The 12,786-nt window shown below is 38.1% G+C and overlaps 1 protein-coding gene across 3 annotated transcripts in view; it reads left to right on the top strand.

Moving 5' to 3' along the window:
- Window positions 1-12,786, top strand: part of INPP4B (inositol polyphosphate-4-phosphatase type II B) — a 301,350-nt gene that overhangs the window by 153,550 nt on the left and 135,014 nt on the right. For all 3 annotated transcript variants that reach the window (XM_034771368.1, XM_034771367.1, XM_034771370.1), the window contains one exon: window positions 3,383-3,487. In XM_034771368.1, the coding sequence (XP_034627259.1) occupies window positions 3,383-3,487 (105 nt within the window). The remainder of the gene's footprint in view (window positions 1-3,382; window positions 3,488-12,786) is intronic.

Here is a 12,786-nt window from a genome sequence, read left to right as displayed (position 1 = left end):
ATTCAGTGTTGTGCCTCTAAGGGTATGTCTCCACTTCAGAGTTAGCCTGGCTGATTTGCAGGTTAGCCTAGCTTGAGTTTGAGCAGCCATACTGCAGAGCCATACCTGAGTTACTGTGTCCTCACTTGTGCTGCCCTCCCCAGTGTGTGTCACTAGGACTTCTGGGGGGCACCTCCGATGGTTAGTATGTGCTGCAATAAGGTGAACCACTCTATGATTCTGTCTCAGTGAATTATAAAGGAACTTTTCTGTCATTCTGGGCACCCATGGGGAATTGTGGGAAGGCTACAATAGAGGACTATCATGCATTCAAGGGATTTAGCCTGCATCCTCACTGCAAAGTGGTTGGGTTACCAATCTGCATGAAAGAGGAACCAGGGCTTTAACCCAGATGTTTAGCCATGTTAGCTAGCCCCATTTGGAAGCACCACTTCATTCAAGTGCCTTGGATATGTGAACAAGAGGGGGCTTGTCCAAATAAATTCTGCAGTCAAGATATACCCTTTAGAGACATTGCGCACAACTTCAGCCTGGGGGTGGGGGGTCGGGAGTACTAAGGTGGCTTTAAGCCACTTTTGTGCCTATCTGATCCTGGGCTTGTCTAGGGACTAGAGAGGCCCCTGGTGTAACTTAGGCCCCTGTCTGAATTATGACAGTTTCCGGGGCTGCAGGCCTGCCTGGAATCTCCTGGCACACCCATGTGCCAGTGCTTGCAAGGTGCCCCTGAAGAGGCAGCTGTCTATAGTTCCTATCCCAAGGGAATCCTCCTCTGTCCAATTATAGAGCTTTTAGGTCCCCTTTGTGATTCTCCAGCCCTATTATACAGTGTAAAGTGGCTAGAGTGGGGGTGAGGATCTCACCCCTTGACATTAACCTCTTGAGTATATGATGCAGCCTTCAATTACATCATCACATACCATTTCTTAAGTAATACAATACAGCATCATACCATTTGTATGCATCTTTAGATATACTTTTTATTCCTTTATACTGTAATTTCATTATCTGAAAGGTACATCTTTATCGATAGTTTAAGTCTCTTCAAGAAATGTAGCAATAGTTTTCTCAGCACTCAAATACTAAACAGTTTTTTTTTTACCCAAAACACAGACGTCATTATGTGTAATGTTATAACTCCGGGAATAATATTTAGCTAATTTAGCTGTGAAGTTAGGTGTCCTATATCTATAAGAATATACTTTCACTATTCTCTGTTTCAGAGTAACAGCCGTGTTAGTCTGTATCCACAAAAAGAAGAACAGGAGTACTTGTGGCACCTTAGAGATTAACAAATTTATTAGAGCATAAGCTTTCGTGGACTACAGCCCACTTCTTCGGATGCGGGTCCCAATCCTTCAGAGACTTAAACACACACTTAACATTATGCTCTGTGACTAACCCTTCCTCTGGATTTACTGAATCTCTCTCTCTCTCTCTCTCTCTCATATACATATATATATTTTCACACATAGACAGAATGTTTCATTCTGTTTCACACTCCCCTCAAAAAATTCCATTTCATTCTACATCATATCAATTATTTATGCAAAATTACTCTTTGATATCTTACAGCCAGATACTGTAAGGTGCTAAGTGCCTCCTTTGAGACATTGATTGCTGTCAAATTGAGTCTTTAGAGCCTCGTCTGAAAACTGAAGCCTGTAAAGTACTTGGTATTTCTTCCATGATAATTGCTAGACTTGTACAGTATGCCGGAATTACCACCAACTGTTTTTCATTGATAAAGTGTGAAAATACCAAATATCTGACATCTCAGAATCATGAGGAAACCTTTCTGCCTGTGCTGCTGATTTATAGCTACACTGTCAGTGATGTTGTTTCCCTGTCTTCCACTGACAACATTAGTGTGTGTCCCAATCCCCTTCACAATCAAATCGGTACAGGCATTTCCTTCACTGTAAACCTAGTGCTGGTTTTATAATAGCTTTCCTCCTTTCATTTTTACAAATTGTCAATTAAGTTCTCATGTTTTCTTGTAACATATTAAAATGTTTCTGTAGAACAAAGTATTTATTGGTTCCTGTATACATTCTCAGCACCCATTATTTGTTTTAATTTGTTTTTATCATAATTTTTTCTTCCTCAATCCGTTTTTTTTCCTATAGACTACATTGCACTCTTCTCTCCCACAAAGGGATTCATCTTTCCACATGTTATTTTCAGAAATGTGTCCCTAAACTTTTTCAGTTAAATAAGATGATAATGCAGAATAAAATTAAATGCATATTTTAACCTGCCCTTTAACCTTTTCTTCTTTATTGGCTATAGGGGGAAAAAACAAGAAAAGGAGTGTGATGCTTGATATTAACATGTAAAAAAATAGATTCAGAAGTCTCTGTGGTCATATATATACAAAGCTGGTTTATTCATTACTTCATTTTCATTGTTTAGAGGAAAATGTAGGATTAAAGGAACACTTTCAAGATTGTCAAACCCAAAATATGACTTATGGTACCTTTAAAATTGCAGATGTAATTTTGCTACAATTTCTGAATCTTTTTCCCCCCAAAATGACTTTGAATGGAAAGGGAAAATGCCCACACTCCTGTGTGGTCTTAGAAAAACAAAGCCAGAATAGCATTTCTCTGCAAGCACTACAGATGATAATTTTCAATATAGTGTCTAATCATAAGAACAGACAGGCATAGAAAGGGCAAATTACAAGCTACTACATCATGTGTACATACCATCAAAAATCAGTTGGTAAATTAGCTTTTTGGCCTGCCAGCATTGACAGTGTTCCTTTAAACATTCAAAATAACTATACTTAGTTACTCATAATCTCATACTTTGGATGTGATGATTATGAAGTGTATAGTCAAATCTTTTCAGCACATTGTGAGTAGCTTATTATCACGTCATTTTAGAAAGAAGGCTTATTTATAATGATTCCTACTGAAATGTGAACAATTCAAAGTTTTTTGTTTTCACTTTCAGGAAAGAACAATATTCTAGTCAGTGCATTCGTTTTGCTTTAAAAAAAGAACCAAAAGTTCTTACTTGCTAGTGGAAATATGTATTGTCATATCTCCATGCGCCTGTATTTTTAGCACAATATAAACTTAATATATGTTAACTGTGGCATCATTTCCAGCATGCTGTGGACCAATTCCAGGCAGCAGGAACGATGTCTCTCAGCAAATTAGATTGTTCTGTGAATTAAAAGCTGTTTTGTTGACTAGAATATGGATGCATGCTGAGACGCAGTTAGCAAACCATTCTTTTCTTAATACACGATTACACATTGAAAGTAAATTAAAGAATGCCACTAACGTACAAGTATTGTCCTAACATTTAAAGAAAAAGACAAAACATCTGCTGGGTGCTTGAGATAATGATTCTTTAAACTTTTGTTTTCTAGGATCTTCTTTCAAATCGAGCTGTAGTAAAGGAGAAAAGACACTAGAATTTGTTCCAATAAATCTCCATCTGCAGAGAATGCATGTGCACAGTCCTTGGTTGAAAGGTAAAGTATATTCCAGAGAAATGCTCTAATTGTGTCATACTATAATGGGGTTTATATATAATCAGAAAGTTTATTTTTCTTTTTAACCCTTTATAATAAACTCCATGCATTTTAACTCATAGCGCTGCTGTTCAAAAATTTCCAATTTCTTCTATGGTAAACCACTGTAACTTGACAAAGAAGAATGGTGCTTAGACAGATGTGCCTTCAGGTTAGGAACTATATTCTCAATAGTACTAAAACACTTTTTTCATATAATGCCATATCTTGGTCACTTTGAAGTAATTGGGTGATTTTCCTTTGACTTCAGTGGAACCAAGATTTGGCACATGCTGTTTAAACTTGGTCAACGTGGTCCATGAAGTGGTATGATAGAGAAGTAGTTAAATGGCTCAGTTTCCTTTTCATTACAGTAGGCTAGATTTGTGTGCAACTGGCTGGCATGAGTTTACATGGATTTTAGGGCTGAGAGATTAGAGAGAAAAATTAGTCACAAACATTATAATGACTTATAAAGAAAATTTTGTTTAAGCTCTGTTTGCAATTGTTTTGTTTGCTTTTGATCAATATTCATCTAAGGAAATATTTGTTTGGTAAAATGCTTGTGGAAAATGAATTCTTAAACCTTAGCTGAGATTTATATAATCATAAAACATAAGCAGAAATTAAGTTTAGGTCAGCTGATCAAGGAAATAGAAACAATACCATGTACCTGGGGTAACCAGTCACACAGCTCAAGCATTCGGCTATGGATATTGAATATTCAAAGGAATACTTGCAGCAAACTATTAACAAGTAAACCACAGGCTGTAATTTGTTTGCATAAAATATTCAATAAACAATTTCCGACAGTGTACAAATTTCTAACAAATGCAGTATGTTGGTGTTGTGCTAATGAACAAGAAAAAGGATCAAATTCGCTCAATAAATTGTGTGTTAACCAGTATTGTAGCCATGTAATAATTATAGCAGTAATTATAAGATAAAGGAGCGGAATTGATAGCAGGAATGCAAGAGACCTATAGGTCTAGACCTATAAGAATAGCTTAAGCAGTTAGCATAAGTATAAGGCCTTATAGCCTGAGTAGGAGTAATTGCTCAAAGAGTTATCATATTGAAATAAACTAACAGTAACCGTAAGTCACAAGATGGTATAAAACTATTTATTGTTTTGTCATAATCACAAGTGTTGCAAACTGCTGATTGGTACAAACTGCCTTCTCGCAGTTACCTATCTGAGTATTTTTGGAGGGGAATATTAGCAAAGTAATATTATCATAGTAATCAAACTGATGTATATGATAATAAGTTTAATATACTAGTCTATAGGATAAGGGCACCCCAATATTATGAGGGTGAGGAAGTTAAGATATGTTAAAGAGAGGAAGAGCTATGCGTACATATACATGAGGAGGACCATCAAGGCCTATAAAACATCTGGTCTCAGCTTAGATACAGCTGTTGGAGTTCTTCATCCGCATGCCGGAGTTAGACTAGGATATGTCTCAACCTTTAGCGCTTTCCCCAAGGATAGAATGACAGTGAGTGTCTATATACCTGGCAATGGTGCCAGTTGCTGACAGTTTTATATTACATTGCTTTACTTGTTTGGATTGTTTTATTTATTGGACTAATCATTGTAATCATAACACTTTTACAGTTACACCAGGTCTTCCCTGAGTGTGAGTGTTGCTGTCATGGCTGTGCCCCACAAGGCTCCTAGAGTAATTCTGATAATAGTGGGCCTTATCTTGAGACAAGAACCTACCAAATTACAGAGTCCTAACTGGGCAAACTAAGTCAATAACCTAATCAATGAACAATCAAAAGATCAGGCAACAATATGGAAAAAGCAAAATTCTAAACAAGGCCAATGAGTTTTGTGATGTCCTACGTGTTCCTCATGAGTTTGCATGCAATAGGATTTGCAGGGAATGGTTTCATCCAGAAGGCTTATCACATGACCAACTGTCACAAATTTTATTATAAAACCAAAATGAAGCTTCAAAATTCAGTCTGAAAAAGTACCTGCTGCTCCAGTGGCAGTAAAGGGTTTCACTTTCCATTTTGCTCTAATGTTTATGGGCCCTTGGGGTTAGAGTCCATTCTTTTAAGCTTGCAGAACTATATTTAAGCAGTAGTGTTCCTTGATGAGATGTTTGCGGAGCGAACAAGCACTGTTTACCTTCTGTAGAGTATATTTTGTATGCTGAGTAACAGAGAAAGTTATTACAATAAAAGAAGCTAAGTAGCCAGCCAATTTTTTCCTTTATTCTCCATCAAAATTATCTGCCAAATCCTGAAGGCCATACTCAGACAAATGCCCATTGACGTTAATGAGTATTTTGCCTGAGTAGATGTCAGGATTTGACCCAACATTAAAACTTTATGAAGGGTGTAGAACTAATTCCACTGAAATGTCTTAAGGCTTCACTAACTGCCAGCTATCGACTTAGTGTGACCTATGGGGAAGCTGAGAGTTTCTGCCACTCAATACAGGCTTTGAGAAATTAAGCAGTTGCTACCAAGTTCCTTTAGAGAAATCAGAAGGATTCTGTTTTAATAAGGGTCTATTTCTGAGAGAAATAATTAGTGATAATAGGGGCCTTATTTTTAGAAATGCTGAACACCCGTAGCTACAGTTGAAGTCAATGAGAGTTGCGGATGCTCAGCCCCTCTAAAAGTCAGCTCCTGCGGGGTAGATTTGAGTTAAAGGGACCAGCTTCAGAGACAATGGAATCTTCGATAGTGTTTATGGAATTATGATGAACAAGGATTTCAGCTGTAGGATTTTTATTTTTGTTGTGAGTTTTCCTTGAACTACCAATGAGTTGTCTGGTATTGTATGCGGTTTCATACTAATTATTGAACTAGTTGTGGGACTTATTTTACAGAAAATGTGTACGATCATTTTTGCATTGGGAAGTGATTTGCTGAAATAGTATGTTATGAAGGGATTTGTTAAAGATCAATGCTTGGTAGAGTCAGGATATAGGGCTGAAGTGATGAGATTTTAAATAAGAGTTGGTTTCTCTGATGATGATACATTGTGTTAATTTTCAATGTGATGTGAAATGTTCTCTGGGCACTTTTCTTTCCCTTGCGTCTTTTTAGGTTGTCTCTCATCACTCTAGCTTCATTGACAGAGTGTGTGACAAAGTGGGAATGTTGTGCATGTTTTCTCTGAATAATGCGTGTGTGCCTCAGTTTCCCCTATGTGTTACTCAAGTATCTAGGTGGTGGGACAAAGGAGTGTGATACTTGCAGAGACCCCTAGAGGGCAGATGTGACTGCCATCTGGCTGCCTGGGCACAGACAATGGCTGATGCTCTGTATCTTGGCAACTGATAGCCAGGGCCCATCCTCTGCAAGAATCAGCCAGAAGTGTTTGAGGACCAAGTGAGAGTTGGAGGCCAGGTGACTTGTTTGCCCGGGAAGGAGACACAGGAAGGAGGAGGACAGCTAGGTGTGACTGAGGCTGAACTGCTGGAAGCTGGTCAGTCTCCTGTTGGGGCTTGGGAAGCCCTGCGCTCTGGATCCCCCTAAGATGGACGTTGATGAATATTCCTGATTTCTCCGCTAACAAGATCTGTTCTACGCTGTGTTTCCAACGACTAATGGAGGTGGGGCAGAATTCATATGGCCAGCATTTTTCTGTGCCTCCCACACAGAAAAATGCAAAAAAAAATCTGCCGGGGGACATGCTCCTCTTCCCTGGCAGCCTAGGCAGCGCGTCTGTTCCAGCGTGCCTGGAGCAGCCTCAGAGACGGGGGAGGTGGACTGGGCATACGTGCCTGTGTGGTTGATCACTGTGGGGGTGCTGGGCGTACATGCGTGCCAACAAAAGAGAGAGAAAGAGAGACTCTTTCCCTCTTGCTTGCTACTGCAGCTTGCTGGCGTGGAAGGGTACGGCTTTTTATTATGCACGATGCAGGCTAGAGGCAGAAATATAGCAACCTGCCTGTTAGTTAATTGATCTCATTGTCTGAGGCACAAATGTAGCTGCCTGCCTACCTAGTAACATTGTTAATGTTCCTGTTGTTAGTTAACTGTTCCCATTCTCAGTCAATTCCCCCAGGATCATAAAACCTGTGAAAATTTTAAGGCCCCTATGTTGCCAGAGTGATGTAAAGGAGCCTTATAAATGACAATAAGGGAATCCTCAGCTAGGAAGATCTATGTTCTTTCTCACTTTTTTCCTGTGCCAAAGTGGCACAATGGGGTTAGATTGCACCTCAGGATTTATTTTACTTACCCATTTAAAAAAAAAAAAAAAAAAACTTTGAGGGCAAATAAAACCGTTACCAACCAGTCAATAAAATGTCAGGACAATCAGAACCAAGCACTCCCCAAAATACTCAGCCAGGACCAGGACAATGATTAGCAAAAGTGTATGACTTGCATGTGTGAAAGTCTGAGCAATTTAAAATTACATTCTACTTTTTTTTTAATGTTTGGTCTTCTGTAATGTAATTTTAATGAACATTCAGGATTATAACTAGAATTCAGGGTATTAGTTAGCAAGTGTTTGTAACTTAAGTTTCATGTGTTTATGAAATGCTGAACAGTTCTTGTGACTTTTTTCTGTATTGTAGTTTAAATACATTACCAAAACAATTGAAACAGGTGTGATTATATTGCATTATTTTGACAAAATATGTAGCATTTTGCAGAATTTAGAATTTTTTGGCGCAGAATCCCCCTAGGAGTATTTGATATTAGGTGGCAAGAGAATTTTTGTCTGACTTGGCTACTATATTGTTTAATCTTTTTAAATGATGATCAGGTGCTTAGGGACATTCATGCTAGATGCATTTTTTATAGATTTAAATATAAATAAATCAAGGCAGCACATGCATCTACCAAAACTTAACTATAAAACTAATTTCCCAATGTGTAAATAAATAAATGAATATACAGCTCTGCTGTAATAGAGCAGAACTAATGCTGTCATGTCTCATAATGACAAACTAATAATAATCCTCAGTAAACTTCAGGTGCTCCTAGACCACTGACTTAATTTTTCATCCTAATTCATTGTGTAGATGTATTGTAATAGCTAGCAATAACTTTTTCTTAGCTTACTAACCAGACCAGTTAGAGCACCAAATGCAGATAACTACAGATCCTATTGAAAATATAGAAAGTTTTCATATTCCCTTCACATGGTCTTAAAAGGGATGAGGGGGGGGTAGATAGGCCCCACACTGGCAATGGGAGGTAGCCTGTAGGCCCCACTGCCTCAAATGTCAGGCTTGGAGAGAGGAGTTAAAAGGGGAAGACCTAGCCCTGTGCAGGACTGACCAGGGAGGAGAACAGAGCTCTGCTTCTCTTGATGGGACAGAAGCCTAGTTGCAGTCCATAGACTGAGCTGCCTTGCCAGCCAGATGAGCCCCTGTTAGAATGGATGACAAGCACCTAGAAGAATCAGCAGAAGCATGGACTGTTTGGAGATAAGCCTAAAACAGAAAGACGGGGTCTCACCAAAGGTTTGTCGGACCACTCTGTTCTGAGTTGTGGGGTTTTTTGTCCCTGCTTTCCTTTGGACCTTAATACCTTGGAATCGGTAGGAGAGAAGCATGTCTTGACCAGAGAGTCTGTTATCTTGGATCTCACAGAGACAGCCAGAGGTGATGCTAGCCCATTGGGGGCCCTAAGTAAGAATATCCCAACCCAAAAACACATAATAAAAGCGAATAAGGGCTCCCCTTGAGTGCTTGGGGGCCTAAGCAATTGTTTAGTCTGTTTATGCCTAGCACTGGCTTTGGAGACAGTCACCTACCAGCAGAGATCTGCAGCTGAGTGCGTTGTGCCTTGATGGGCCACAAGAGGTGCCACAAAGGCAACCCAGGCAACACAAGGTGTAATTTGTGTCATATGTCAGTTGTCAGTGTTTAGAACAGAATACCTTACCTGTACTACTTCCATATAATTTTTAGCATCATCTTATACAGGTAAAAGATATGTTTAATGGAATTTGTCCATTGGTGTATGTGTGTGTGTGTGTGTGTGTATGTATGTATCTATCTATCTATCTATCTATATTTATATATAAAGTAAGAAAGTCAAGGCTTACTGATCAATTTATATCAGTACATTGATAAATTGATGACATTTTGTTCTAAATTGCAATACAAATGCAGAAATCGCACCATTGAAGGCTCTAACATTTTCCTGGTCCATTGACTCTAAACAGAACCCAAAGTACCTGATGACCTCTACTAACTGTACAAACTATAAAATTGTAATCACCTACCACTATGGATGAGCATCCACCTTTTGGCTGGAATGTGGGAATTGTTTACTGTTTAACAGCAAATCACACAACAATTTAATACAAGAACTGAAGAATACTGTATCTAACTGAAACCACACAAGGGATTTGGATAGGCAGGCTATAAGTACACAAATTTGAATGTGGGCAATATCCTGTGAAAGCACTATCACATTTTTAAAATCCACAAGAGCTCAGAACCTTAATTTTATGTCTCAGATGAAGGCACCAGCCTCAGTAGCACAACACTGTGTAGATATATTTTTAAACAGCAACTTTGAAAAAAGAGCACCACTTATTGAATTGTCAATAACCTTTTTTTTTTCCCCAGTACCTGGATTTTTCTTAGCGTTTCCCCTTCTTCTATTACCTGTCTGACCCCTCTTAGCTTGTGAGTTATGACAAGCAGACAGCTGTTAGACTCTTCTTCTAAAATTGTTTTAGTTTTAAAGGAGTGGGTTAAGTTTTCTTAGGCATAATTTCCAAATATCCTTATCTTTTGTTTGTTTGTTTCTAGGTGGGTTTTTTGTAAGATTTTCTCATCTGAATGAGATGGAAGTTAGGTATGTAGTTCCCATTAATCTGAATTAAAATTACAGATGTAAAATGCTGACACTGCAAAGATACTGTGCATCAAAATTAATGGGACTCTGCCTAGGGGAGAGGTCTGCTTACACGTATCTCTTTGCACATTGGGACTTTAGATTGTAAACTCTTTGGGACAGACACAATCTTTTTATCACATATTTGTACGGAATGGGGCCCCAATCCAGACTGGGGCCAATAGCACCCCCCCACACACACACACACACGCAGTACAAATAATACATAATAATAAACCTTTGAGAATCAGGATATGCTTATACCCATGTATGCATAATACTTCCTGAACATATATCATATCCACCTGTCAAAGTGCATGATGTTTATTGAAACAGGTTTTATTTGACAAGCACTAAAGACTTACAGCTTGCGTCAAATATATGCTCGGAGCAATACGTAGTACCTGCTCCCTTTTTGTGCTAAGTTGCACTTTGACTTCCAGTATATCTTTCCTCATCTTATGCTTCACTTGTCATGTTTCAGAAGGCATCCAGGATGTTCTTAAGAGGTTTTCAGAAACAAATTAGCATGTAAACATTAATAGAGCTAGTGATTAAAAGCTGATGAGTCATTAAGCCTGAAACTGTCAGACTTGTTTAATATTGTGATGCAAGGCAGGTTTTAATTCCATCTATCAAATGTGTCTTAGTATTTCATTCTAAGATGCCCAAAATCAGTTCTTGAGAGGCTGGAGATTATGTGGGAGGAATGTTTGATGGCACTTACAAATGCAAATTTGTGCAAAATTGGTGATATTATACCATACTTTTAAATGTTATATATCTACACGACAAATGTGCTCTCCTTCAAACTCTTAGAGCCACATTTTCAAATATGAGTGACTAAAATACTCCACATTTGCATATGTTTATTGGGCATTTGAGTGGCTTATTTGCACAATTCTCTAATCTTCATGCAAAGAGGGTGAAACTCATTCTTGTGCAGAGAACCTGTGCATTACTAAAAAGTCACACTTAAACACTCAAAATAGCGCTTGTGGGATTTTAGTGCTGCATAGGCCTTGTTCTGATTACCTCTATGGGGCAAATTTCACCCCAGATTCCTATTTGTACACAGATATTACAGATGCAAGTAAATCACTCATGTCTGAAAATGTAGCTTTCCATGTAACGTGTGTGTGCTCGTTTATAATGATTTAGGGCTGGATTTCACTAGGCTTTGGTTTAGACATTTAATGAATACTCCCATTTAATATATTATACATGTATGTTTAAATTTCCAATTTAACAAACAAACACTGAAGCCGGAAAATATTTCATTCTCTGTCAACTTTATTTGTAAACACTTTATTTTGTTCTTCTTATGATGCTGCAGGAGCTGTGTCTGTCTATTGTGACAGCTTTTATTTACTTTCCTATCAGTGCTGTAACCCAGCAACAGCATTGGGAACACAGAAATGGAAAATAAGATACACCAAAGGGCAACAATACCTGACTCATGCATTCATAAGAAATCAATCATATGAAATAGAACCACCACATTTTAATAGATTTTCCCTTTGAAAGAGAGGAAGAGGAAGATGTTAGCCTTTATACCATTCAGAAATATGCACATTCCTGAGAATCAAGGCTTGCACCAATGAATTGCTGTGATAGTGTCTTTGTATACATTCACAGAATCTAGTAACTAGCTGCTTTAGTGTCTCTCCCAGCACTAAGCGATGTTCTGGTAGCAGTAATGGTCAGGAGTGTGTTTTTCTAAGTTTGGCAATGAGATTGGGGCCTTTCTTTTCGGATGTAGAACGGATGTTGTAAATACTGATGTTTGTTGTGATCTCTAGGCTGTGCTACTGCAGTAAGCTTTACAAGAACCTACAGTCTCTTTGAAAACCAGCAGAAAGTTTCCAGTAGTTCAAAAAGCAATTGCTCACTTAATTGATTTGTAGAAAAATGGCCCCTGGAACTGAAAAAGTTTGTAAACAGTTGTCTTTTCTAAATTTTTTTTGTTATGCAAAATTTGTTATATTTTAATTGAAATTTGTATTGAAGATATTATCAGCATTGTTTACCATTACCTGTTTTTGGGAAACAAAAACATTAATGTTTTCAATAATGTTCATGAAAAAATAAACCATGTGGGTCTATTTTGAACCTTGCAAAATGAAAACAACGTGAAAGTTTCAATTTTTTTCATTAACTTTATTTTTAATTTTCAACCAGCTGAGATTGCAAGTATATTCAAAATAGGTTTCCAGTTTGTGTCTGCTTGTAATATGAAGTATTGACTGTGCTCTGTGAAGCAATGTGTGAATTTGCATATTATCCTAACAGTTGAGAATTGCTGATGCAGTTGCTATAGCTGGACTAGATTTGGGAGAGGAGGCCCTGAGCTCTGGAACTGGTCTTATAAAGCTTGTTTGCTGACCTTTCAAGCGGGTTGTAAGACATCTTTTTATTCCAAG

Source organism: Trachemys scripta, chromosome 5 (assembly GCF_013100865.1).
Source record: "Trachemys scripta elegans isolate TJP31775 chromosome 5, CAS_Tse_1.0, whole genome shotgun sequence".
In the NCBI taxonomy this organism is placed as follows: domain Eukaryota; kingdom Metazoa; phylum Chordata; order Testudines; family Emydidae; genus Trachemys; species Trachemys scripta.
This window is presented reverse-complemented; position numbering and strand designations above follow the sequence as displayed.